Below are 27,846 nucleotides of genomic sequence, written 5' to 3' on the forward strand. Positions count from 1 at the left end.
TTTCTTCGTCTGACAGAACGAAAAGTTTTCTCCACTAACAAAAACAAAAAATTTTCTAACGGCTGAATTCGGACAGTGACCAGCTGTTGCCACGTCAGCACTGGAGGGCCACCACAGGCGTGGCGGGATTTGACCAGAGAGATGGGGTTTTCCTCCCGGCACATATTGCCACCTTTGCAGGTCCAAACTTTGTAGCAATCATTTGCTTCTGCTAGGGGAACCCTTTTCTCATCACGTCAGCACTGGAGTTTGCAGATTAAAGAACTCACAATAATGCACGAAGTTTGAAGGTCCCAACTTTGTAGCAATCTTTTGCTTCTGCTAAGGGAAAGATTTTCTCATCTGTGGGCATCATACAGTTCAAACCATGAGAAAAAACCCATTTAATCTTCACCAGTTACATGTTAAGAAAAATTGGCGCTTTTGACTTTGAGAACTTTGTCACCAAAATCTCCGAAACAGCTATAATCTTTTTATGGATACTGGGGTTAATTCGAGAGCAGATTGTTTCTCACTGCTTATGTACAGGAAGGCCAAAATCAAAAGAAGATGAGCTTTCTAATATGGCAGAAAATATGGATCTTATCTTCTTTTTCCTGCTAGAAGACAGTAACCTTCAATTCTACACAAGTGCACATGATTTGCCTGTAAATTTATACTGATGTTTTTCCCAACATTTACAGACCTCATGCATAAAGTTACCAAGACAGCAGTAATCTAAAAGCTAAAGCCGTCATCTTTCGTGCACTGGGTAATGCAAGAAGTAGATACATGCTCAAATATCAAGTCCAAGAGGAAGCATCAAACAATCTGGCCCAAAGTTTTAGTGAAAGTTAAGAATTAGGTATCACACGAGAGGACAAGCAAGAGGAGGAAGCATAAAGTGAAGTATATAGCCATTTCTGCTAATGCTGGGAGATGCCGAACTTTGTAGGACATTTAATCAACACGCCTTTAGTTATACTTCTCAGAGGAGATTGTGTCATTATATGCTGTCATTCTTGCATGGCAAATGCTTAAAGAGCAAGCTTTCACTTAGTGGAGCAAGAAAGTAAGATTATCTGTGTATGTGCATTATGAGTACATTAATCTGCAAACTACACTAAAGAGGGTGATAGTGGATGACTTATTAGGTATAAACCCAGAAAAGCCTTGTAGACTGGAAATGTTTAATTTTTTAATGAAAATGGAGACAGGACAGACCGCATCGTTTGATCTGAGTGTGAGTTTTCCATAGGTCCATCAGGAATAGGCTAAGCATGTATCCTCTTTAAAGGTTTCGCTGTTTTAAGTCAGCCTGTTTCTAGGACGAAATCATCATGACATAATCGAAATTCGTAGCTAATTACTCTCCAGCAATTTCTTCTTGGAAACAACTTACTTAACTAGTGATTAGAGAGTAGAGACAGCAGGGATCAGCTCTGATCGATCCTATTGCAGAGACAACTGGGACCAGCCTGAACTACTACTGTGTAAGGTAGATTCCTAGTTCTCTTGCAAACTGCATAAGTAGGCGAGCTCTTCAGTATAGAGAGAGGGAGAGAGAGAGAGATTTCTGATCTTGGAAAGGTCGCGAATTCATACAAGAGGAAATCCAGGTGAACAGCCTGATCTGCGGACTGTAAAAAGGAAGTGGTATTCCTGGTCCATAGAGAGATTGAATCAGGGGATCTGGAGATGTGCTTATCTGTATGCAAAATGCTTATTTATGGAGGATGGTCATATCGCCAGAAGTCGGGATATGTCTTGTAGGCTTGCAATAATAAGCCTAAAACTAATATGATTCAGAATAGATAGTCTCAATTCTCGCAACCCAAAACTACAAAAGAAAAAGACAAATGAGATTGTTCGGTATTCCGATACAACAAACTGGCATATACTAGGGATGCCTCGAAGGTTCACTGATTATAAGAGTCCTAAAACTCATGTCTCATTGGCCAATAGGAGAAATATGCCGCATATTTAAATGACAAAATCTTAATTTGATACTTATTCATAAATTTCCACTGTGATATCAAGAGTTGGAATAGAAAGAGACCAAATTGAAACTGCAAAGCAGAGTTCAATAACTCATTTCACATGATACAGTCGCTACAGCATATGTGGAATTAAAGAGCTCATAGCTGGAAAGAACACAAGTGTGGCAGATCAATGAAATGATAAATCAGCATCTGATACATACAGCCTGACAAATTCCATCAATTTCCTTTGACTGTAACATCAAATATCAGAGAGAAAGAGACAAAGAATTGAAACTACAAGGCACAATCAAATTTATGGTACAATTCCTCAACTGTCAAGCTGCAATTGCTGTTTACTTCTGATGTAGCATTTGTACGTTATCTTGTCAAAGAGTAATACAGCAATACCCTGCAAAAATGGGCGGATGCTGCACGCTTGATTCTTGCTTTAAATGTTCTACAGTGCCAATATTCTACTCCTTAAACCTTTTGAACTCAAACCAAATCTCATAGTGGTTAAAGAGCAAGCTGTCATGTGCATGCTTCCCAACATACTCAAGACCTAAACTTGTGAGTCTCCTTGTACACTCCTCACCTCCCAATCGTGAGCAGAATTTTATGTTGTGTGAGACAAAGATGCGTCCTTCACGAGGTTTCAACTTGCCCACCAATCTCTCCAGTCCAACCCATACAAGCTTATCAGGCATGTGCAGGAACACAGCACTAGCATATATCAGATCGTACGTACTTCCAGAACCAAACTTGGTGAAGTCCATATCCTCACCCCGCACAATCAAAGGGCGTTTATGCAACAAACCACGTGAGGGCAGCTCGTATCTGAATGCAGCCATTAAAGAAAGCTCATCCCTCTCTAGGCAGTGAAAGTGGTCAGGATCTAAGTAAGTAATGAAATGCAAGCCAACTCGGAGTGTCCCACAACCAATCTCAAGAACACGCGAGTCAGGTTTAAGGTGCACAGCATCCGCGAGAAATTCAAACACATCTCGACCCCCTGCCCAAGGCTCACCATAATAGCTATGATGCTCTTCAACAAGAAGCTCCCCAGGACAAGGAAGGGCAGTATGGTTGCTTGAATCTGGCTCTTCGTAATGAGATATGCCCTTGAATCTGGAAACAGGAAGACAATGTTCATATCTTTGAAAGCTTGATGTTTAAATTACAAATAAAAGAAAATGTATGGTAACTTATCCACCACGTGCAATAGATTACTTGGTGAAAAATGCATAATTACACTACAATGGTACGTGTGACATACTCTGCGAAGATTACAAAGCTATGCATAAGAGAGCAATCTACTTCAAAGTTTCAGATAAAAACTCATCTAATCTTTCATCGAGTTAAGTAATGCTAACAAGAACACAACGATCTAATACATCAATCTCTGTCCGGATACAAGATCAAGGAAGAATATATATAGTAGAAAGTCAATTCTAGTGCCAAAGCATAAAGAAATAGCAACCAACTGCGACAGAATATAAGCTGCCGACTCAGTTCTACAAATCTCAGCAAAAGGCGGTACACACTCAGGCTGCAAATTCAAGACAGGAAATTATGGCACGACCCGAGATTACATCTGCAGTTGCAAAATAATCACCACGAGAGACATAAAATCCGACATGACACTCACTACGCACCACTATTCAAACTTCAAGTGACATACCCGTGTGATAAAAATATCAACTATGGATCGTATTTTTTAAGACTTAAGTCACTCTAGCTATGAGATGGTAGCACAGAACATGAACTGCCACTCGCATTCACACGAGCAATCATTTAGCACACTGCAACAGCATTACACAAAACTAAAAGCACGATGAAAGCATTTCATTCGCACATAATAACAGAGAAAAGAAGCAATTACTGGTTAAGATCTTCGAGCTGTTGAGCTCTGGTGCGAGGGTTGATCCCCTTGCGGAGCACGTTGTCCTGCATATGCAACCCGTTAGCTCGGATCTGACCCTTCACCCACTCTATATCCGCCTCCGTCGGCCTGATCCCGCCCCTAGCTCCGCCGCCAACGGGCACGGCGGAGCCGGAGGAGGCGGCGGGGAAGGGGCCGGGGCAAGAGCAGGAGGAGAGAGAGAAGAAGAGGAAGAAGAGGAAAATGGCAGCTCCGAGGACCGAGAGCACGAGGACAGGGACTGTGATGACTATGCCTCTCTGGGAAGGCATGGCTTCGAGCTCGATGTGCCGGTTTGGGAGATTTTTCTAGGGATTTCGTTGCTTCGCGATCCGATTTGGGGTTCTTGATTATGCGTGTCGGATTGGAATTGGGTGGGATTTGGTGGGCCGTCGAGGAGTGGGATTGAATCGAATCGAAGTGGCGAAGAACCGCCTCGTTCGTGTTTTTGGGGGGGACAAACGTTGTTTGGTCTTTCCTTATTTTCGAACGGAAAATACGTTTTCTCTGGAGTCGTGAGTGAAATTTTGAGATTAAATTCGTTTCTGGTATTTTCAGTTTAACCATTCAATAATATTTTACTTTTCAAATTGATCCTTTGGCTAGAATGACTGCATGCATGGGTATGCTGACATGATCATCCAACGCAATGTTAACATTCCGTGTCACCGGTGACAACTTTCAAAAGTAAGGCAATTATTTTTCTTAAAAAAAAAAAATCCATTCGACGACGCAAATAGAGAAAAAAAATTCATTCGACGGTAGTTGAATTCTCACTAGGCTCGACTATCAACATCGATTCACGCATGAAACGACAAAACAAAAAAGTCCAAATCTTTCGATCTTCACCTTAAATTTGGGATGAAAAACCCATGGATCCAAACAAAGTCAGGGTACTCGCCATATTAGATAGCGCCAATGACTCTCATCATCAGATTTGAAAGCAAGGGAAATGTTCCCTCCATGCGTGACTGATTTCAAACAAAATTAGTCGCATCTCTCCCAAAACTTACTCTCAGTCTTCCCTCTTTTTATATTTCTTTCGAATTTACATATATATATGTATATGTACATATATTTCATCTTAGCGAATCGGCATTGATATAATATTTATGTTAATCTTAAAATGCATTTGTTTCTCGAGAAACTTAAAATTTTGAAAAATATTTTTTTAAAAATTTATTGGTTAATCGTTTAGAAAAATTAGCTCATCATCAACAACACAGTATACCTAATAATTTTTGTGAATAATAAAAATATTTTTTATTCATTCTATTTTTATAAGCGATTAATTTAGGAAAATTAATTTTCAATTCTTAAGTTGAAATATTTGATGATAGGATAAATTCAACCGAAAAAAGAATAGGACTCAATTGAAAAGAAAAAAAAGTTTGGTGCCGACGTTAAGTAATTTCGAAAAAGTTGATCGCCGAAAAGAGAAAATAAAAAAACATTGGAAATACTGAAATAGGCGGTCCGGTCTGATAATCTTTCCGAACGTAGGGATTCTTTCTCCAATCTCGTTCGACTCTCTTCTTCAGTTTCGTGCCCTCTTTCCCTCCTCGCGACTGAACCAGAGCACCAGCACCCGGAGATTGATTTGGCTCTCGCTCGCTCGCGCTCTGTGCTTTCGGCTTTTCATGCGTAAGCTCGTGAGTCTTCGATCCTCGAACTGTTCATCTCTCGATTTTGTGCGCGCTCTGCTATTGTCGTTAGCTTTTACGGATGCGATCCGTGGTGTGCGAGGTCCGTCTGCTTAGGGCGCGCCAACCTCCGCGAATCTCGCTCGATCGAGCGGAATCTATATAATGAGGCTCCGGGAGCGTCTGATGAGAACTTGATTGGCGGGCGTGATTAAGTTTGAGCTGCGGGTTACGGTTTCGAAAGGCCTACGATGTGGTTGTGTGGCTGAATCGCTTGTTTCGTCGTTGTGTCTGATTCTGCGGTTTGCTGCAATTAGACGGTGTTTTCGTCTCGTCTAGCAGTTTAGTGGCTCGCTGTTTCATCTGGTTGTCATTTCTGGGTGGCATCTCAGGCACAGCCCTAGTTTTATCCCAGGCACTAGGCGATGGGTTTACCCCGGGAGGTTAAATTTTATGGATAGGGAGGACAAGCCTACAAGTGAAAGATTGCTTGTCAGACCCAAGAGAATGAGGGGAAACCATGGCATTTCACTCAATTCCTCTTTTGAAGGCTATCCTCAACTCCATACTATTATCTTCCTGTTTTTCTATGCTCTACTATTCGTTAACTCTTTGGTAGAGCTTCTCTATCTGCTCCGTGGCACTTAGTTTAGGGCTTGAAGTGAAAATCTTGTAAATCTAATAGTGTGAAATCGTGGGTTTTAAATTTGACTAGAGCTTCAGTTTTCCACATCGTAAAAGTTACATGTGCTCAATCTGAGGTGTGCATTGCTTTGACTGTTGGATGTGTCTGATTTTAGGGTTTACTTGAATCGCCTGTATCAATTGATTATTGCCTCTCATCTTAGGGTTTATTCGAACCATTTCAAATTCCAATAATCTTGAGAATGAAGAAAGCCCATTTCTCTTTTTTGTTTGCATTTTTCCTTTGAATGTCAGTATTTTAATCTTCCCAATTTTCCTCTCTTCATTAGCCCTCAGGTGCAATATCTTTATTTTCTCAATGATATTCAGGTTAAGGCTTGAATCTTGTAGCTGCTCACAATAATTTTGTGAGAAAGTGTTCACTTGAAATTTTTAAGGCTTGGGGTTTTCCCCTCCTAGAAATCTAGTGCATTTTACATTATGGTGCTCCAGTCAAACATCATTGCTCTCTGGTCGATGGTGTAGTTCAGCTTGGTACTTTGTTCAAATTTTAACATACATATTTTTAACCTGAGTTCAGCTTCATATTTCGCATGTTACCACCAGTACACGAGCCCCTTACACAATTTGATGTATGGACAATGCACCTTTTATGTGCTCTCCGATTGAATAGCAATTATCAAGTTTGGTTGGTGTTGTACTTCCTTTCTCAAGAGCTAGTAACTAATGACATCAGTGTGGTCAATCTTGAACTTCTAATTGTTGTCTATGACTCTTTTGGTGTTTTCAAACAACTAAATCTGGTCATGGTTACAATGTCTTATGATTCATTTTTGCAGGGATAAGTGATGGAGGATGTAAAACATAAATCTAGGAAGGATGATTCAGACAGGAAGGAGGCAGAATCAAAGAAAGCTCATCGAGATCATGATCATGATCGGGAAAGAGACAGGGAGAGGAATGGGGAGAGACATCGAGACAAGGAGAGGGAAAAGAAAGAGCGCGACAGTCGTCGTTTTGAAAGGGAGAAGAGTAGTGATTCTGATGAGAGGCACGAGAGAGAAAGCGAGCGAGAGAAGGATAAGTATAGAGAAAGGGAAAAGGATAGAGTAAGAAGTCGTGACCGTGAGAAGGAGAAATCTAGAGAAAAGAAGAGGGATAGGGAAAGGGATAGAGAAAGAGAGGATAGAGAGAAGGAGAAGGAGAAGGAGAAGGAGAAGAGAGAGAGAGCAAGGGAGAAGGAGAGGGAGAGGGAGAGAGAAAAGGAGAAGAGGGAACGCGAGAGGAAAGATAGGGAGAGAAGTAGAGAAAGAGAGAAGAGGGAACGCGATAGGGAGAAGGAGAGGGCGAAGGAGAAGGAGAAGGAGAAGGAGAAGGAGAAGGAGAGAGAGAAGGAGAGGGAGATGGAGAGGGAGAGGGAGAGGGAGAGAAGGATACGAGAAAGGGAAAAGATTCGGGAAGTTGATAGTGATTATAGTGAAAATGATTCCCTGGAGCACGACAAGAAGCGTCGAAGGAGAGATGATGATGAAAATTCTGAAGAAAGAGATCGTGAAAAGGGTAGGAGCAGGGGAAGTAAGCGCCGTGATAACAATGAAGATAGCCCAAGGAGGAGGACTGATGAGGATGATTCAGAGAAGAAAGACGATAAGTCCACTCAAGAAGAAGAATTAGAGGATGAACAAAAGAAATTGGATGAGGAGATGGAAAAGAGGAGGAGAAGAGTTCAAGAGTGGCAGGAGCTGAGGAGAAAGAAGGAAGAGATGGAAAGGGAAAAGCGCGGTGAAGTGAATGTGGAAGAAGAAAAGTCTGGGAAGGCCTGGACTCTTGAAGGAGAATCTGATGATGAGGAGGCTGCTCCCACGGTGAAACCAGATATGGATGTGGACGAAGATAAACTTACTGATAATGAAGCTGGGGATGCTATGGTGGTGGATTCTGAGAATGGAGAAACTGCTCCAGCTTTAGAAGAAAGGGAAAATGGTGCTGGTGGAGATGAGGAAATCGATCCATTGGATGCCTTCATGAATGATTTGGTGTTGCCTGAAGTGGAGAAGCTGAATAATGGAGTGTCTACTTCAACTGCTGCTGACGATAATGCAGACATGAAGAGAAGAGATAAGGAAAATAATATGAGTAATGGAAAACAGGCAAGGAATGGTCTAAGTAAGTCTATGGGAAGAATTATCCAGGGGGAGGATTCTGAGTCTGACTTTGGAGATCTTGAGAATGAAGGAGGTCCTTCAGAAGATGAAGATGATGACGAGTTCATGAAAAGGGTCAAGAAGACAAAAGTTGAAAAACTGTCCATAGTTGACCATTCTAAGATTGATTATAAACCATTTCGCAAGAACTTCTACATTGAAGTAAAGGAGATTTCTAGGATGAGTGCTGAAGAGGTAGCTGTGTCCAGAAAACAGCTGGAATTGAAGCTTCATGGAAAAGATGTGCCAAGGCCAGTTAAAACATGGCACCAGACAGGACTTACTAGTAAAATTCTGGAGACTATAAAAAAGCTTAATTATGAGAAGCCAATGCCAATTCAAGCTCAGGCTCTCCCTGTAATCATGAGCGGTCGAGACTGCATAGGTGTTGCAAAAACTGGTTCAGGCAAAACCCTTGCATTTGTGCTGCCAATGTTGAGGCACATCAAGGACCAGCCACCAGTTGTAGCCGGAGATGGGCCGATCGGTCTGGTTATGGCACCTACAAGAGAGCTTGTCCAGCAGATACACAGTGATATAAAGAAGTTCGCCAAAGGAATTGGTGTCAGATGTGTGCCTGTTTATGGAGGTTCTGGTGTTGCCCAGCAAATTAGTGAGTTAAAGCGCGGTACTGAGATTGTTGTCTGTACCCCAGGTAGGATGATTGACATTCTTTGCACTAGTGGGGGGAAGATAACAAATCTGCGTAGGGTCACATACTTGGTCATGGATGAAGCAGATAGAATGTTTGACATGGGTTTTGAACCTCAGATCACAAGAATTGTCCAAAATATCCGTCCAGACCGTCAAACTGTTCTGTTTTCTGCCACTTTTCCTCGTCAGGTTGAGATTCTGGCCCGTAGAGTCTTGAACAAACCTGTAGAAATTCAGGTTGGTGGCAGGAGTGTTGTGAACAAAGACATAACCCAGTTAATCGAGGTGAGACCGGAAAGTGAAAGGTTCCTTAGACTGTTAGAATTGCTTGGCGAATGGTATGATAAGGGGAAGATCTTAATATTTGTTCATACCCAGGCGAAATGCGATGATTTGTTTAGAGATATGCTAAGACATGGGTATCCGTGTCTTTCACTTCATGGGGCCAAAGATCAAACAGACAGGGAGTCTACGATACATGATTTTAAGAGCAATGTATGCAATTTACTGATTGCTACTAGCATTGCTGCCAGGGGACTCGATGTGAAGGAGCTTGAACTGGTTATTAATTTTGATGTTCCTAATCATTACGAAGATTATGTCCACCGAGTTGGTCGGACAGGTCGAGCTGGTCGTAAAGGCTGTGCTATAACATTCATATCAGAGGATGAGGCTAGATATGCGCCAGATCTTGTCAAGGCCTTGGAACTTTCTGAACAAGTAGTTCCTGATGATCTAAAAGCCCTTGCTGATGCTTTCATGGCTAAAGTGAATCAGGGGCTTGAGCAAGCTCACGGGACTGGTTATGGAGGAAGTGGTTTTAAGTTCAATGAAGAGGAGGATGAAGTTAGGCGAGCAGCCAAAAAGGCACAGGCCAAAGAATATGGCTTTGATGAAGACAAGTCTGATTCGGATGATGATGATGATGGGGTCCGGAAGGCAGGTGGCGACATCTCACAGCAGGCTGCCCTTCAATTAGCTGCCCTTGCTGCGGCTTCCAGAGCCAGCACAGCTTCAAATGTGACTCCTAGCACAGTCGGTCAGATACCAAATGCACTTCCTGCTGCCCTTCCCAGTATTCTTGGCTCCACAACTTCTGCAGTTCTACCTGGGACTCTGCCCGTTTTGCCCACTGACGGGGCTGCCCGTGCAGCAGCTATAGCAGCTGCCATCAATCTACAGCATAATTTGGCGAAGATTCAAGCTGATGCCATGCCCGAGCACTATGAGGCTGAGTTGGAGATAAATGATTTTCCTCAGAATGCTCGGTGGAAAGTCACCCACAAGGAAACCTTGGGCCCTATTTCGGAATGGACTGGTGCAGCCATTACCACCAGGGGTCAGTATTTCCCTCCTGGCAAAATACCAGCTCATGGTGAGCGGAAGCTCTACTTGTTCATTGAAGGTCCTACCGAACAATCTGTCAAGAGAGCTAAAGCAGAATTGAAACGTGTTTTGGAGGACGTCACAAATGCAGCACTATCACTTCCTGGTGGAGCCCAACCAGGCAGATATTCAGTTATTTAAGTGTAAGGATACAATAGACAGCTATGTCTTAATGTGTTTTTGGCTATTTTAATTTACAATGATATAAAGCTCCTTTGGAAGAAGAGACAGGAAAATGACCTGGTTTTCTGGAACATTATGTCTCCCATTTCTATTTAGTTGAATTTCTTCTTTGGCTTATGAGTTGTACTTAGGGGATCTTGTGATTCTTTTCCCCTTTTGATTCCCTTTTTGTTTGTTTATCTTGCGGAGCATGGGATGTAAGTCTGTGATGGCGTGTGCCAGTCCCTGCCAAGCGCAATTCCTGTTGGGATTGAGAGATTGATTAGTTCCATGGTGCGACTTCTTTTTCAACACTTATTTGATTGAAAGCATTTAGAGCTTGTAGCAATCTAACTTTTGTCGTTGTATGTGTTATTGTTCCCCCATACTTTGATTTATCATTACTCGGTCATTCTTTTGCAGATTTGAGGACACTGGTTGCCTGCTCAGAGGTGTTGTGCATCTTAAATTATGAAGATATGAATGTGCATGCCAGCCACTCTACCGGTACCAGTGAGGAGAATGGGCATTTGCATGTTACTTGTTTGAGGGTTGTGCTTCTTGAATGAGTAGGGGCGTTTCTCTGTAACCATCGGTTGATACTTCTTTTGAAGGAAAAGATCTGTCAGTTCTGTGCCCGGATATGGGCCCCTCTCCTTTTTATGGTGCAGGTACGCTGGAGGTGACTAAGAAGGATTCTTCTGCTAGTGTGTCGCCAGTTCTCACTGTGTACCAGCATCATGATTTTACCCAGCCTTCTTTGCTCTTTTGAGCTGGAGGAGATTACGACTGTACAGACGTTGCCCAATGTATCATTCTCCTTTTTGACGTCTACTGTTGTATCATTAGAATAGTAGCATACTTAAGCTGAGATCGAGCAATAGCAAGATATATTGTGAACCACAGTTGCATATCCTTGTCATTAAGTTCTTTTGCTGATTTGTTTATCGTGCTTTGAATTGAGAGGTCTGACCATAGAAGATGAAAATAGTACCCCGTGCGATGATTTGATAATCTGTACAAGATATCATCACAGCCTTTAGTTAGTGTAGTTGCCAACTTTCCAGGAGAAGGAATGAAAAAGATGTTATTCAATGCGGGTTGTGCTACAGATGGCTGGCCCAGCCGGTTGGCCCTGTAATTATAGCGGCTGGAGCCTAAGATGTTGCTTTTCTTGTGCTGGGGAGGACAGGGCCCTGAGAAACTTTCGAGCTTGGATGATTCACCATCAGTGACTACTCCCACCGTGCCTAAAAGTCATTTCTTTTCTTGGCTATGCTATGCTAGGCTTGCTAGCATCATTGTTTGAATTTCTTTTTTCTTCTGTCCATCATCATTCTAGTATTGTTCCGATTCTTTCTTTCCCCGCTATTCGGGATAAGGCGGTATTCGCAAGTGATGAGCTAGAGCAGAGCCACATAATTCGGGCCGACCAGACCTTTATTTAAAGACATAATTGGGACTTGGTCCTCAGAGTGATGATGCTCCGGGAATCATTCATTGATGATTTAGTAGCTATTATCGCAATGGGCAAGAGGGTCATTGCCATGTTTATTGGTTGGGCATTAGCCAATACCGCGCTCAGCATAAAAGAGAGAACTTTCAAGATATGTGGGTCTTCGCACGTCCAGCTTGGTCTCCTTTTGCTCTCGCTCAACACGTTCAGTTTAGCTTATTTTATGGTCATACGCTGACAATGATTTAGCTATTTTAATACGAAGAAATAGATCTTGGCCTTGGATTTTTTTCGCCCAACTCCTGTTGAAATTCCTCATCTTACCTCCTGTCTTTTTGATGAAGTTCGTCTCTGAAGAAAGAAAATGAAACGAAGATGCCAGAAAATTGGACAGTCTCTTCTTGAAAAGCCTTCGTGAACTCATTCAAAGGAGCAGAGCAATTCAGGAGGCGAGTTTCATTTTCTCCCACTTGAAAAAGCAGGCTTTCCAGCCTCATTCAGCTATGCCAACAAACAGTCCAAGTCAATTTTCAAGATGCACAATTTCTTAATTGTGGAACCTACATATTCCGTGTATCTAAATTGTTAATCGGTGTTGCTATTGGATATGTAAAGTCCGACGGACCGGCGTCGGTCTACCCTAGTCGTAAGGGCCTTCAGGGCTGAAGGGTACTATACCATCTAGCGATCTCTGACTTTGGTTACAAAGGATGAGTCTTGTAGTGGTTGAGAAAATTGCCAAAAAAAGCCTAAATCTATTGTAATTTTGTCAATTTAGTTCATTCATTGACCGAAAATTGCTAACATGGATGTTGGCCGTCCTATGTGAAACGGCCAAAGACGAAATGAATAATTTTTTTTTATCTTTTTTTCGAATTTAATTAATTAATTTTATATTATTTTTCTTTTCGTTCTTTCACACACTATGGCCGGCGAGGGCCGCTAGAGCTCACCCGCCACTAGGCTAGGTCGCGGCCCTCGTCCTTGCCCAAACAAGGTGGCCTCACCCATACCTTCTCTAGGCACAACCGTGAGCAAAGGTGGCCATGGCCTCGCCGGCGAGGCCACCTTTGTCCACAGGTGGCGAGGTTGCTTTTGCCCGGATCCGGGCGAGGTGGGCAAGGGTTGCGGCGCTCACCTAGTGGTTGGCGAGCTCCAACGACCATCGCCGACCGCACTGGGTGAAGGAAGAAGGGAGGAAAAGACAAAAAAAGAAAAGAAAAAAGGAAAAAGAAAAGGAAAAGATAAAGAAAATAGTAAGAAAAAAAAATCGACGTCTGTGAATGTCCGTGCCGATCGTGTCACGCATGCAAATAAAAAAAAGTTTAGGACTCAATTGGCAAAAAAAAAAAAAGAAAGTAATTTTCCCGGTTTCGATCTGATAATGTTCTTGTAACAAAAAAAAGAAAAAAAGCTGGAAGTATTGGACGGAAATAAGTGTATTGATGCTAATCCTATGCAGTAGATGTTTCAATTCACGCTTAAAACTATTAATGCGCCCGATGCTCTTAGATAACGAAGACGACGTGTCATGGAGAAAGGGACGGCGACAATTCAGTGCCTTCTTCTCCCTTTTTTTTCCCTAATTTGAAAATGATAATAGAATAAAAGTCAAGGGTTGTTAATGTGTCACTTATTTGAATTTCAAAGATGAGTTTTGTTTAAATCATGAGAAAAATCCACTTTTGAATTTAACAGCTTAAACAAAATGGCGGGTTTTATCGAACACCCCCCCGATTAATCTCATGAATCAAGCACGGAGTCGAGGTAAAACCTGGATAATTGGGTCGGGCGTATTTCTCTCGGAAATGACATGCGACTTTTTCCCCTATACAATCGAGCGCCGTGTGTTTAGCTTCATTTGTTTCGCGAATAATGAACGATTTTGATAAAACAACTTTCGAAAAATAATCTGTCTAAACATTCTCATGGGCAACGAAAATATTTTTCCTTTGTTCATTTGAGTAGCGAGACAGGCGACCATTTTTAGAAAAATGTATTTTTAAATTACTTAATTTTTTTCGCAGAACAAACGCGGAGATATTATTTTTTTAGCGTGTAAGTTCGTATAGCCGGCGCAATAAGCGTGTTTTGCTTCGTGGGAGAAGGAATATCCAAAAGAAAGAAAAGGGACATTCGCCGCCCCATCCCCAGTTATTGAGCAAAAGATTTTGAAAAAGGAAAATCCATTAAAACTGCCCATTCCTCCGGCAATGTCTAAAACAAATTGAAAGAAGAAAAGTTTAATTTATTTCGAAAAGAATGTCTAATCCTTGCTATTTAATAAGATGACAGTGATTTTTTGAGAACGTATAAAATGGTCCCGACAGTTCTAAACTTATTGTAGGGCAGTCATTCGATCTTGGACTTTTCTTTTCGGCCAATTCAATCCTAAACCTTTTGATAATTTGCCAATGTAGTCATCCGGTATAATTTTAATTGAAAAAATTTGCTAATTTTTTTTCTTTTTCTTTATTTGTCTTTGCCGGTTTCGGGCCTCGGCGACGGCCGGCGAGGCGAGGCGAGGCGAGGCGAGGGCGTCCTAGGCGGAACTTTTGCCGGGTGAGTGAATGGGAGAGGAAGATCACCCAAGCGGGTGCAAGGTGCGTAGTCTACACCCGCGAGCACCGAATCAATAACCATCCGGGTCCAAGGTGAAAAGACGAGACGGGGCTCGACGTTAAAACTCCCCAAAAAACCGAGTCAAAGGGACACGCCCACGATAAATCCGATACACATTCACGCCCATCTCTCTCTCTCGTCTCCTGTGTCAAACTCAGCTGCTTCTCTCTCTTCTCGCTCGCGCACCAATATCGGAGGCAATTGCAACTACAGCGGTACCAACAAAACGGTCACAAAGGAGCTCCTGCGTCGTTGTTCCGCCTGAGGTTAGGGTTTCTGCTCCCCGCATCTGCGCCTTCCTTCCTTCCTTCCTTCCTTCCGGCTCTGTGCCGCCCTCGGTGTTCCTGTTTTCCGGTCGAGAGTCGGCGTTTTTGATCTGACGATTGTCGCGCGAATCGTGTTTTTAGCTCAGTTCTGTCGAGTGGGGGGCTTCGATTGTAGGATCGGCTTTGCCTGATTGTGCGTAGATCAATTTGGTTTCTGAGCGGTCGTGCCCGGGGTCGCGGAGTGAGGGTGGGGGTGGGGGTGTGGGGACGAGTTGACTAGAGCTTTCCTGGTTTTGGGGATTGATTCGATTTGCTTTTGATTGTTTCGGGAGTTGTGATGGCGAAATGTGGACTTGACGCGAGCAGTGAGAGTGAGACCCGTGGATAGACTGTTCTGGTGTTTTCTGGTAGCTGAGAGTGGGGGAATGCTGCGGTTGGAAGTTTAGATTGGAGAGATTGTGTATGAGCAGAGAAAGATATTGAGCGGAGGGTAGCGTGATTTTGATTCCGGTTTTGAGTTTGGAGAGTTGGGGTCTGTGAGGTAGACTAAGATAGTTTTCTCTTCTCTGGCCTTTTATGGCTTCGGTCGCTGAAGACGACGAAATTGTCTCCCGTCATGGTAAATTCATCGAAGTGGAGCTCTAGTTCGTGTGTTTTTGCATGCTAAATCTGTAGCGAGTGTGTTCTTTTCTGGTTTTGCGTGAACCTATCAAGAATGCTAAGCATAATCTCCCAAGTTCCTGATGCATGCCTTTATTGTGGAAAATGATGCTGCTGGTCTGCGTGTGTGTTTGTGAGTCTGTGCGTGTCATTGTTGTAAACATTTTTTAATTGTCGATACTTTGATTACGTTTTGTGTGATTTCAAACAAGTACAGGAAAAATTGTCTCCCATTTTTTTTTTTTTTTTGGGTAAGTAGGAAGACTAGTTTTTTGTTCATTTGTGCATAGTACTTTTCCAGAAGTTGCTCCCTTTCCTTATGTTACTAAGTGTATGGAAATTGTGAAGCTGAGCTACATGGAGATGAAAATCTTTCCTTTTCCTCACCATGCACCTCGTACGTCTTGCTGAAATAGCACTAAATCACTGAAATATTCGGGACATACTTCCCCTAGGCACCAAATATGTGAAACCTGTGTATGCAGCTATGTACGTATTGAGTGAACAGAATATTCGATGAGCAATAGGTCCATGAAGACAGCGACAGCCTCAAAATCTAAATTGTTGTCCTTTGTGCCTGGCTTTAACCATCTTTGTTATGTCACATGAATGGTTTTTTTAATTTTATTTATTAATCTCTCTTTTGAGTATTCTCCTATTCGTCTCTTATCAACTTTCCTAGATGATTGTCTGTAGCTTTGAGAAATCTGCTTTGGGTACTGTTGTTTCAAATCTTCAATTCATGCTCATAGTATTATTCTGTATAATCTGGCTCCATTCTGAAAGTTCCATTGAGCAAATAAGTAGGATGAAGTGAACTTACTGTGTATGCAAATTAAGATGGTTGATGATTTGTTTATTTTCTTGGAAGGACAATTCGATTAGTATTAGTGAGTGAATCTTGCCCTTTGAAAGCATTTTATATGGCAATGTATGTCTGTAGCCTGCCTAGTGCCTACAGAAAAAATCAACCTTGGGTGGTTCTTTTCCATTCCAGGCCTCTCTTCTCTACGGCATTATGTTTGTTGGAATCTTCTTTGGATAGACCAGATTTTAGTGGTAGAATGGTTAGCCTGGATAACTATAGGTCCAGGTTGTTGTGCTCTTCTCAACTCTCTATAAATAAAGAATATTGAAGTATGTCAAAGATAATACCAAGGTATCAGTCTAGGGGATGGCTGAAGAAGTCAATTATTGGAGAGTTCTTAACCAAATTTCTCATGCATAACTCAGATTCGATTGAGAAAATCCCAGGATTCCTCCTTGAATTTTATTATAGTTATATTGGAGACCAGAAGAAAAGCTTGCCCTAGAAGATACTATAAAGATAATTTCCATTTAATAATTTGCGTATTTCAATTGCAGAGGATCCTGCGATGCACCGTGTGGGTAGTGCAGGAAACACGGCCAGTTCAACACGCCCTCGCAAAGAGAAGAGGTTTACATATGTATTGAATTATGTCGATGACACAAAGGTGAGAGAATCAATCCTTTCTTTTATTTGATATACATTCTAGGGCTTTATTTTCTCAAATTCGACTATTTCTGTGCTTTGCTTAGGTTGGACTCATATTCGTCTAGTTGATGGAAATTTTAGTTTATGATTGTAGAAATTCAATGTAAAGGTATCAGTTGGCATAATGTAAACATCTTCAGAAGGAGTGTTTTAGGAATTCAAAGAGCTTTGTTTATTGATACGAGTTACTAGTAGTACTGTTCACTTGCTATATTAATTTTTCAACTGTAGCAAGAAATGTCATGCTGAGCACATGCCTAGTTTCAATCTTTGCCTTCCAATGTTACTGTAGCAAACTTTTTTGTGTGCCCGACTATTTTTACAATCACAATTGTCTAGTTTGCAGACAACTGTATCGTCTTGCATTTGATTTGGGCGGTTCTTCCCCCTTAGTAACAAAGCGATGCATTTAAATGATATGCTAAAATTAAAATTCTGTTGGTGATACGAAGTAAGTTTTGTTCACTCAGTTATAGCAAACAACTGTAAAACCTTATCTTTGTCGTTGTTTCCCTGTATGCAGCATTGTGCAGGTATAAATTGTTTGGCCTTATGGAAGTCAACATCAGATAGGGGTGATTACCTTTTTACTGGGAGCCGTGATGGTACCTTGAAGAGATGGGCATTGGACGAAAGCACAGCTACTTGCTCGGCTACATTTGAGTCACATGTCGATTGGGTGAGGTTTTTTTTTTTTTTGCCTTTCTTTATTAGTTGCAACAGTTTCCTGGTTTCTCTAGGAAAATGTGTTGCTCGTTCCTGGGGTGATTATTCTGGATGGAGTGTTCATCAACTGATTCTGCATTAATGATGGGGAACAATTGCAACAACCTTTGAAGACTTACAGGAGGCGTGCAAAATAAAGATTTGCTGTTTATTTTCTGAATAATCAAGAACCTTCTTAAGCGATTGGGGTCTATTAGGATTGTAATAAGTTTCCCTTTCTTAATTGGAATTGGATTAATGTTTCCTTTTCCTAGTTGGTAGTTGGTATGTTTTTCCAGGTTTTATTAGGATGTATTAGTTTTCTTATTTTTACTTCGAGCAGTACTTAGAGAGTCTTTATATATGTTTGTAATTCTTTACTTTGAATAGAGTCGATGATTGTTTGGAGTTGGCAATTTTGTTGCTTCGGAATTGTGTGATTCTATTCTTCCCTTGATGTGATGCTTAAGAACCCTAGGTGTGATGCTTAGGAAGCTTTTGGTGTGAATTTTAAAGATTTATTCTTTGTTGTGGGACTACTCATCCTACATTCCTAGTTTGGAAATAGGAAATTTTGTATATCCTAATAAAACGAGTAAAACACATATCCACTACCAACAAGGAAATGGAAACATGTTAAAATCCTAATAGACCCCAATCACTTGAGAAATTCCTGTGAAAGAAAAGAAACAGCATATCCTCATTTGGCACACCTTTTGTAAGTGTACAGTGGTTATTGCCATTGTTCTCTATCAATTAACTTGGGACTCACTACCCCAACTTGTACCCAAAAGAATTCTTTGGTGCAATTGAATTTTTACATAGTGCTTGGACATCTTGTGCCCCCAAAGATTTATACGAGACATATTAGAATGTATCAGTAAATTTGACTCCATGTTTTTGCAAAACCAATATAACATCAGTAAGTACTGGTTTTGCAGGTTAATGATGCTGTCCTTGCAGGTGATAACACCCTTGTCTCTTGTTCTTCAGACACAACTCTAAAGGTAATATCTAGTTGATTAATTGTTATCCCTGTAATATGCATATGATATTGAGTGATTTTTTAAGTTCTTTCATCAGTCTTATCTTTATGGATTTTTCTTTGTCATTTTGAAAACAACAGACCTGGAATGGCTTGTCTGAGGGAGCTTGTACGGGGACTCTTCGTCATCACTCTGACTACGTCACTTGTCTTGCTACAGCAGAAAACAATGTAATTTCCTTGACAATATCTCTGTGATAAACTAAATGATGAAAGGTTCCCAGACTTGCAGCCCTATAATTTTTGACGGAACAAGTTCAAGTTAGCATTGGTCCTTACTGCTTATATTTTAGGGAAGCCAGTTTCTGATTGTTCTGTAGTGTCATGCATTTTAGAGCAATGTTGTTGCCTCTGGTGGCCTTGGTGGGGAGGTCTTCATCTGGGATCTTGAAGCTGCACTTGCCCCAGCCTCTAAGTCTAGTGATCAGATGGATGATGATTGTTCCAATGGCATCAGTGCTAGTGGGAGTTCTCTACCTGTTAGTGGTTTACGTAGCATCAGTTCAAGCAACAGCATTTCTACTCACCCCAGTCAGTCTCCCAGCTATGTTCCAACTGCGGCTAAAGGACATAAGGAGTCGGTTTATGCACTTGCTATGAATGGGAGTGGAACGCTTCTTGTTTCTGGTGGAACTGAAAAGGTATATTTTTGTCTGTGACTGAGAATTTGTCATGATCCTTTAATGGAGGTTTTAGAGTTGATAGTAGTTGGATATTATAGGAGGGCCTATTCAAGTGGCACTCAAACTTCAGCATCTGCCTTTTGAATTTTGTTTTTTAATCACTAATACTGCTTGTATTATAAATTGCTGCATTTTATTTCCATACACATGATTCTTTTGCTCGTTCCCATTTTAAGTGCTTGTACTGTATTTCAGCAGAAACAAAAGTTTTCATTGCGTCTAAAGACAAAATTTTGCACTGACGGATATCATATAATTTTCCTTCAGGTGGTGCGTGTTTGGGATCCAAGAAGCGGTTCTAAGACTATGAAGCTTAAAGGGCACACAGATAATATTAGAGCTCTACTTCTTGACTCTTCTGGCCGGTTAGTTTTATGCCGTGTTGACTTCTTTATGCAGATGTTACATGAGATATTTGCATCTTATTTTGCACATTAGGATTTGTGTTAGGTTACCAGGTTATCGGAAAGAAGGTCGTGTGGGAATGGAGAGTTAGGAATGACGTAGGTGCTTTGCTTCACATTTTTGGCAATCATTATCCTTGAGGGATAATAGGAGGCTCAGGATACTTACAATTCTTTGTTTTTCCTCTCTCTCTCTCTCTCTCTCTCTCTCTCTGCGGAGGACTGGCGGTTGGAGCAGGATGTTTGTATGGTAGTTGTGCACAATAGTGTGTTTTAACTTCATTAAGGCATGCTGTATATGAAATGGTCTATAATTTCATCATTCATGGATACTTGCAAATTTGGCCCTTCTTGTTGGATGCAGATGCCTTCTCAATGTTTTATTCTCATTAGAATTGTGTTATGTTTGAGTCTTGGCATTTCAAATTTGCAGGTTTTGCTTATCAGGATCCTCTGATTCTATGATCAGGTGGGCATATGATTTCTTTTATATCTCTTCCATATCATAGCTGTCAATCTGTGATATGTTGATTCATGTGGATGTAGGGTGTTGGTGCTATGACAACTTCATCTTTTGGAACTCTAGGATATGCTTCAGAATTTTGCTTTCCTGTAGGGAGAGGTAGTAGTGGCATGGCTAGATAGTTGATGGGGACTTCATTATGTATCCTAACTGGCTATTATGTGGCAAGAGTGAACCGTATGTTCTTTTGTCCTTGTAGTATCATTTATTTGTAAAGTGCAACCTCTGGTCTGTTCTCGAGGAATCGATTCATTTGTGTTATTTGCATCTGTCATCTTCCCCCTTTTTGATAATGGAAAAGATATACCTCATGCTTGTAAAGCCAGTGTCCAATGCCTACTATTGTAAACAATTCTTCTTATGTGCTTTGGAAACATCAACTGGTAGGTGACTTTATTATGTCGCTGGGATCATGTCTTGCCAATCAAAGTCTTACTTAGGATTTTTATTCAAGTCAGATCTCCTGAACCTTGTTAACATGAGTCTACTGGGAAGTCACTTCTTATTGGAGTATCCTTACTGTATTGTCTCCCATTCTCAAACCATCTTAAAGTAGTTCTTTTGCATTTTATCCTTGATCGAACGCGAAATTTCTTCAAGACATACTTGTTTTGAGTTTAATTAGTCTTGAAGAAGATACATTTCTGTAAACTATGATTCTCTTGTAGTCCAAGAATCACTAGTTGATAGTTTTTCAATCTTCTGGCAGCTTGACATGTGCAAAGTAATGCAGTTTTTCTCTGTCAAAATTTGAGATTTGGGGAGATGATATATCATGGTTTAATTAAAAGTGTATGGAATCAAATTGAAAGGGAGGTATAAGTGCGCTAGCTCCCTTCTTTAGTAGTTTTTTTCTTTGGTTGGTATTATGCTGTTTTTGGGGTCAGGTGTAAAATGGTATAGGATTTTGTCCAAATCCTTTCTCTCCCCTTTGCCTCCACATGAGCTTGCTCACTTGGGTTGAAACCGATGTGCACAAAAGCGAGCTGATTGAATTGAAACAGAGAGGCACAATAGCAAGCTCATTCTTATAGTTGGCAGTTGGCACATCCAATGGTTGGTTGCAGAGCCCAGTTGACATCTGGTGGTGTGTTGCAGATCTTATACCTGTGACTGTAGTGTGTCCCCATAATATTTTGGCATAATTAGGCGAATCTATGGGATACCTTCAGCATAGAGAAATATTTAAATTGCAAACTTTTGGTGGTTTGTTTATGTAAATGGTATGTTGATCTGATCATTCATTTCTTTTCCTAGACTGTGGGATCTTGGTCAGCAGCGATGTATTCATTCCTATGCTGTGCACACCGATTCAGTTTGGGCCCTTGCCAGCACTCCGACATTTAGTCATGTCTATAGTGGTGGCCGAGACATGTCGGTGAGTATAGTTTCTTTAAGCATCTTTGACTGCAATTATGAAATCTTCTTTTCCTTTGCATGCACTGCTGGCATTTCTGATAGTGATAGTGATGACTAGATGTCTTTATCCGCAGTTGTACTTGACCGACTTGGCAACAAGAGAGAGTCTTTTACTTTGCACGGAGGAACACCCTGTCTTGCAATTGGCATTGCATGATGACAGTATATGGATAGCGACAACAGATTCTTCCGTACATAGATGGCCTATTGAAGGACGTAACCCACAAAAAGTTTTTCAAAGAGGCGGTTCATTCTTGGCTGGGAATTTGTCCTTCTCAAGAGCAAGAGTGTCTCTAGAAGGATCTACCCCTGTAAATGATTCTCCTCCTTTCTAACCTAGCTAATTATTCAAAGATTCTGTTCGAGGCTGAGATTGCAAAAACTAGCAACTGCAACTTTGTGATCTTATAGTTCTTATGCATTCTTTGCCATTTGGCAAATATCATACTCTTAGTTAAGCTGTCGTTTTTTTGTAGTCATTCTGCATTTTGATGCTTATGAATGTCAACTTTTGAGTGGAGATGTCTCCTGTGCCTGCTAACTTTTAGGTTATTTGCACAACTTCTCCATATAGGTGGGTTTAGTTGCAATGTGACCTTGTAGACTTAAATAATTTGCAACCAGTCATGATCAACTCTTAATTCATAAGGAGATTTTTCTTTTTTGTGCTTCATACTCGATTTGTGGCCATTTTACCGGTCATTTAAAACTCAAATCGATATTGAAGAAGATTATGCAAGCTTGATTATGAAAAACGCAGAAAGAATATTTCTTCCTTATCTTTTCCTGTAGTATATGCAATTTCATTGGTTTTGTTTCCTTCAACAACATTTGTATTTGTTTGCATGGGTATGTCATTTTGAATTAAATTAGCAGGATTACATTTAATGTAGAACTAGAAGTTGTAAAGTTAAGAAAGGATACGTGCTTTTTTCCTCCGAGAAGTTGACAGAAATTTATCTCCTCCTTTTTGCTTGCATTGTCATTTCTCTCATTGCTGGCAATTGTTCTGCCTCTGATTATCTGATTTATAAATTACTGACAAACGAATGGTTAATGGTACAGACTCCTGTATATAAAGAACCAAAGTTTACCATCCGTGGTAATCCTGGAATAGTGCAACATGAAATTTTGAATAACAGAAGGCATGTTTTGACCAAGGTGAATATAGTCTGTAATATCCAGTTCTTTCCTTTTTAACAGTCGCTGCAGTTGTTTGTTATGTGTTTGCTTGAATGGGTAGTCCTAATGGGCTTTGTTATTTTCCTGATAGGATTCAGTGGGTTCGGTGAAACTATGGGAGATTACAAGAGGCATTGTGGTGGAGGATTATGGAAAGGTTGGATTAGTGGCTTTTTTCTCCATAGTTTGATTTAGCTTAATTTCTTGATACTTTTTATGTTATTCTCACCATTAGCTTTCTATAATTTCATTGCATTTTTACTGTTTATTTCACATTTTCTGTTTTAGTATGATTCATGGTTTTGATGCTTCTTATCTAATATTCTGATGTTAGGTATCCTTTGAGGAGAAAAAAGAAGAATTATTTGAGATGGTAAGAACCGTATCGCTACCACTATGATTGTAGTTCCGTCGTACTATAAGATGATGGTTAGTTACTAGTGTGTTATGTGTCAGGTAAGCATTCCTCCGTGGTTCACTATTGATACCAGGCTGGGTAGCTTGTCTGTCCATTTGGACACTCCACAATGTTTTTCTGCTGAGATGTATTCGGTAGATCTCAACATATCTGGGAAGCCAGAAGATGATAAGGTGAAATATGTGCTGGTTTCCTTATCTCTATCTTGTATGTTATATATTATGCTTGTATATTGTCCAGTGATAGTGGCTTCTCTATTAGTCTCCTTCTTCTTTGGGCTGAAGATTGTTGATGTCCTCATTTAATGCGAGTCCTTTCTGGTTTAGCATTGCTGATTCTGTTCTGAGAGCAAAGAGGTAGTGAAAGCGGGGTGCAATGTCTGAAAATTGTGGCTCTTGCTCTTTCTTTATAAAACATTTTAATTGTACAGGTAAATTTAGGTAGAGAAACTCTTAAAGGTCTCTTGGCTCATTGGTTGACCAAAAGACGGCAAAAAAGAGGGCCTGAGGCTTCAGCAAATGGCGATATGTTACCTGGTAGGGATGTTGCTGCCAGGAGTCTTAGCCATTCAAGAATCGAAGTTGATGGAAATGCTGAAAATGATTCCTCAGTGTATCCTCCATTCGAATTTTCAACTGTCTCGCCTCCATCCATCATCACTGAAGGTTCTCAGGGAGGTCCGTGGAGAAAAAGAATTACTGATCTAGATGGAACTGAAGATGAAAAAGACTTTCCTTGGTGGTGTCTGGACTGTGTCTTGAATAATCGCCTGCCTCCTAGAGAAAATACCAAGTAACTTTCTTTCATCAATCATTATGTGCCGTCCACTAGTATATCAATTTTGCCTGCTTGACAAGACACCATTGATTTACAGTAATTGCGAGTTTGCATTTAGCTGCCATTTTTAGCCATTAGTAAAATGTTTACCAATTTACTTACCAGTAGTCATGCATTTGTTAATATAGATTATGTGCAGGCCTTTTTTGTGCCAATGTGAAATCTGTTTACTTGTTTGCTGTTGCATGGTTTGTTGATTCTTGCTCCTTATGTTGGATTTAATGGGAAAAGAAAACTTTGATGGATGTTTACAACCTCCAAACGAAGGGGTATTTAATCGATTTAAAGTTTTTAGTGCCACTTATGCATTTTAAATTTGGTTGGGAGATTTTGGCAACCGTAAGCTGTCCTACACAAGCTTCCCAAGCTAATAATCTTCTAGAGCTGTGATACCTATTCAGAGGTTCTGCATCTACTCCTCGGGCTGTCTAGGTTACTTTTGCTATCTAGTTCATTTTTCTATTTATTCCCAATTTTGGAAACCTCTCTTCAATTTTTTTTTTTTTTGGGGGAGGGGGGGGGTGGGGGACTTTGTTGAACAGTATCGTAGTTCTAATTTCATAGTAAAAATTAGTGAAAATGGAAGAGCTGCGCGTGCTTAATGGATGTGCTGATATGTTCTTTTTTCCCTTTTGATATTGAGGTGGTGTCAAATGCTTGTCTGATGCTATTCATACAGGTGTAGCTTTTACCTGCAACCGTGTGAAGGTGCAACTGTTCAGATCCTTACTCAAGGGAAACTAAGTGCTCCTAGGATATTGAGGATACATAAAGTAAGTTTATTGAATGTAGCATGATGAACTGAGTTTTGTGTTGCATTAACACTAGTCAGGTCTGACAAATGAGTAATGCTGCGAAGATTTTGTGCCCTTTGTTACTTAAAAATACAAAACCTGTGGGAATCTTCTGAGCCAGGTGAATCAGTATTCACTGTGGATAACTTGGTACCTTTATTATGTGGCTGTCTTCCTCTGGCGATGCTTCATCCTGTTAAATATGCTTTAGTCATATGTGCTGCTCTTTTGGACGAACTGGCTGTCGGAGGCAGGGTGAGACCTAGCATGGCAGCTCTGACCTATGATCTACTTTCATAAACTTGGGCCCAGCAGGGCACAACTTGATTTTGAACTAATGCAATGATTCTTTCTGGATCAGTTATGCCATGTTTGCCTATCTTCTGTAATGTCTTGTATGGAAATGAGATACCTTCTGCTTATTGTTTATGAAGGTTGTCAATTATGTAATCGAGAAGATGGTTCTCGAGAAACCACTGGACAATGTGAACAATGAAGGAGTGTTTCCTCCTGGAGGACATTTGCCACATTCATCAGCTGGCGACATATCTTTCCGTTCTGGATTGAAGCCATGGCAGAAGCTTAGGCCTTCTATAGAGATTTTGTGCAATAACCAGGCAAGTGGATATATACTTGCGGCAGTGAAATCATCCTTTGTTCATTTCCATTTTGCTTCTAAAGCTTGTTGATTTTGTTAGGAACACTATTCTAAGTTAGGTGGGATTGGTACATTGCGCTATCTGATGCTTCATGGACCTTATCTTTTTAGGATCTATTTATCGTTGGTCACTGCATAGATGTAGGCATGTTTAAATGTCACACTCATTTCTTGCCCTATCAAGGGTACCTGAATTTGGGCAACTTCTTGCAATCACGCATGAGATGATGGAAGAAAGTCCTTTGCTTTGAATTTAGAATGTGTTATGTGGACTGGGAATATCATTCTTTGCTTTGAATTTTGAATGTGTTAAGTGGACAATCATTATTACAATTTATTTTGGTGTTGCTCTGTAACACTAGTTCTGAAGATTTACCCTTAATTTTTGTGCTTTGTTGATTTATAATGATAGAATCTTGTCAACTTGCTGACATCTTGACTTTGCACTAACTTTTGATCCGATTATTGCATTCGTTGCTATTTAACATTGTGATTGAGTATAAACTTCTGCCTCAATCTTCGCTCTCTCCAGGTGTTGTCCCCAGACATGAGCCTAGCCACTGTCAGAGCATACGTATGGAAGAAACCTGAGGACTTGGTTCTTAACTACAGGGTGGTTCAAGGCAAATGATTTGGTTTGATCATACAAGAGGGTGAGTTCTGGCCTCAGGCTTGGCATAATAATGGATCTTCTGATCCTATTTGCCATACAATATATCTCACTTGTGGTTGTGGTGCCAGTGTTCGGAGTCCTATGGTCCACAAATATGATAAAATGATTGGCTCTTGCCTGTCTTCAGTTATCCTTCTTTTGCCGTGACTAATACTTGATAGTTGTAGTGAAGTCTCGCTGTGGTATTAATGAACAGCTTAACCTGTATTTCCACTCAAAACACAGAACATGGACTTTTGGATGCTGTACTTTGAATAATTATATATACAGCATCGGAGGCTATTTCACCTGAGAAAAGAAGTGAGGAGTACTTGAATGTGTTGTATTCTCTAAAGTCTGACCATTCTTAAGTCCCGTTTTCGTCTTTGAATATGCTTACGACGGGGTTGGATAAAACTGGCACGATTTCCACGGACAGCTATAAAGGAGATACCAGCTACCTCCTCTCATCCTCTCAGCACTTCCAATTTATTTTCTTCTTTTAACTTGATGGTTGTCCTTGATAATCATTTAGAGTAGTAACTACTACATGGGGTGGGTGAAGTTGTCTTATTCTGTTACTTTTTATTAGTTGCAGGGTGGCTATGCATATGCAGTGGAATATGTTCCAGGGTAAAATTTGGTGGAAAGGGCTTGATGGTCGTTGCCAACTTGAGATGGCCGGGGGTGTGCTGGGTCTTTGTACATTTGTGGACCAATTGATTGCTGACTTTGGCATAGTCCTCTCAACACGCGAGAACTCTATGGTCACTGTTTTACCCATACTACAATTGTGGACTTCATCTGAGCTGCTCACGTGCCATCATAACTTTTTATCGTGGGATGCATCTTCACGCCTTTACCCAAGGGTTCTCAACTCTGGACAGGGAGGAAAATTGAGAGGAGCCAAATTAGGGATTGCAAAAGCTTTGCAGATTTGTAGCTAGGTGCAACCCTAGCCATAGAAATTTCTTGTGATTTTCTTAGTTTGTTCCTGAAATAAAACAACTTACATTTATAGAGAGATGGACATTTTATATAACATATCACTAGTATTCTTTTTTACCTTTCATGATGTATCTGGTGCTGCTTTGTGCTGTAAGCATGAACGACAAGATCGAGTGTCAGAGCGTTCCGGTGTAATTTATGGATGGGGGAAATTTTGTCTGGTTTCCACGGTGAAGGCCGGGGGACATTGTTGCTGTCGTCTTACGTTTATTTTGATTGTGTGGCCCTCTAGTCGGTGTCGAACTTGTTGCTAAGCAGATCAGCTTCTCGTTACGGTTTGGCTTTTCCTTCGACTTCTGTTTTATTCTGTTTGTTTTTTCCCCCCTTTCGACGGTGCAGAGTATCCACTAATAAAATTTGTAGGATGGAATGGGAGTTAGCGTAAGTATATATTCTTTGGTGTTCTGTAAAATCGTAGATGA

The 27,846-nt window shown here is 40.8% G+C and overlaps 3 protein-coding genes across 12 annotated transcripts; 2 read left to right on the forward strand and 1 right to left on the reverse strand.

Moving 5' to 3' along the window:
- Positions 1 to 2,042: 2,042 nt before the first annotated feature.
- Positions 2,043 to 4,344, reverse strand: LOC115743932. The gene is made up of 2 exons (XM_048285920.1): positions 3,844 to 4,344; positions 2,043 to 3,089 (listed from the first exon to the last, which is right to left on the reverse strand). The coding sequence occupies exons 1-2, from the start codon at positions 4,152 to 4,154 to the stop codon at positions 2,435 to 2,437; spliced, it is 966 nt and encodes a 321-aa protein (XP_048141877.1). The 5' UTR covers positions 4,155 to 4,344; the 3' UTR covers positions 2,043 to 2,434.
- A 1,038-nt stretch (positions 4,345 to 5,382) lies between these two features.
- LOC115743927 (DEAD-box ATP-dependent RNA helicase 42) lies at positions 5,383 to 11,484 on the forward strand. 6 transcript variants are annotated; one of them, XR_007198158.1, is made up of 4 exons: positions 5,388 to 5,524; positions 7,001 to 10,644; positions 10,678 to 10,870; positions 11,000 to 11,484. XR_007198158.1 is itself a non-coding variant. In XM_048277672.1 (3 exons), the coding sequence occupies exon 2, from the start codon at positions 7,019 to 7,021 to the stop codon at positions 10,553 to 10,555; it is 3,537 nt and encodes a 1,178-aa protein (XP_048133629.1). In that variant the 5' UTR covers positions 5,388 to 5,524; positions 7,001 to 7,018; the 3' UTR covers positions 10,556 to 10,557; positions 11,000 to 11,484. The 6 variants fall into 6 exon arrangements, 1 of the variants encoding a protein (XP_048133629.1); XR_007198161.1 differs by having other exon boundaries at positions 7,001 to 7,516; positions 7,565 to 10,870; XR_007198162.1 differs by having other exon boundaries at positions 7,001 to 7,515; positions 7,576 to 10,870.
- Positions 11,485 to 14,746: 3,262 nt separating this feature from the next.
- LOC115743930 (WD repeat-containing protein 48) lies at positions 14,747 to 27,599 on the forward strand. Of its 5 annotated transcripts, XM_048275292.1 has the most exons (20): positions 14,747 to 14,920; positions 16,668 to 16,673; positions 16,946 to 17,055; positions 17,620 to 17,775; positions 18,743 to 18,808; positions 18,928 to 19,017; positions 19,182 to 19,487; positions 19,797 to 19,894; positions 20,367 to 20,402; positions 21,714 to 21,834; positions 21,950 to 22,186; positions 22,941 to 23,036; positions 23,149 to 23,214; positions 23,392 to 23,430; positions 23,514 to 23,648; positions 23,906 to 24,267; positions 24,992 to 25,085; positions 25,541 to 25,723; positions 26,297 to 26,417; positions 27,009 to 27,599. In XM_048275292.1, the coding sequence occupies exons 3-19, from the start codon at positions 16,957 to 16,959 to the stop codon at positions 26,393 to 26,395; spliced, it is 2,283 nt and encodes a 760-aa protein (XP_048131249.1). In that variant the 5' UTR covers positions 14,747 to 14,920; positions 16,668 to 16,673; positions 16,946 to 16,956; the 3' UTR covers positions 26,396 to 26,417; positions 27,009 to 27,599. The 5 variants fall into 5 exon arrangements, with proteins under 5 accessions (XP_048131249.1, XP_048131252.1, XP_030534804.1 ...); XM_048275295.1 differs by lacking the exon at positions 16,668 to 16,673 and having other exon boundaries at positions 24,998 to 25,085; XM_030678944.2 differs by lacking the exon at positions 16,668 to 16,673 and having other exon boundaries at positions 14,748 to 14,920.
- The last annotated feature ends 247 nt before the right edge of the window (positions 27,600 to 27,846 follow it).

Source organism: Rhodamnia argentea, chromosome 1, assembly GCF_020921035.1.
Source record: "Rhodamnia argentea isolate NSW1041297 chromosome 1, ASM2092103v1, whole genome shotgun sequence".
NCBI classification, from domain to species: Eukaryota; Viridiplantae; Streptophyta; class Magnoliopsida; order Myrtales; family Myrtaceae; genus Rhodamnia; species Rhodamnia argentea.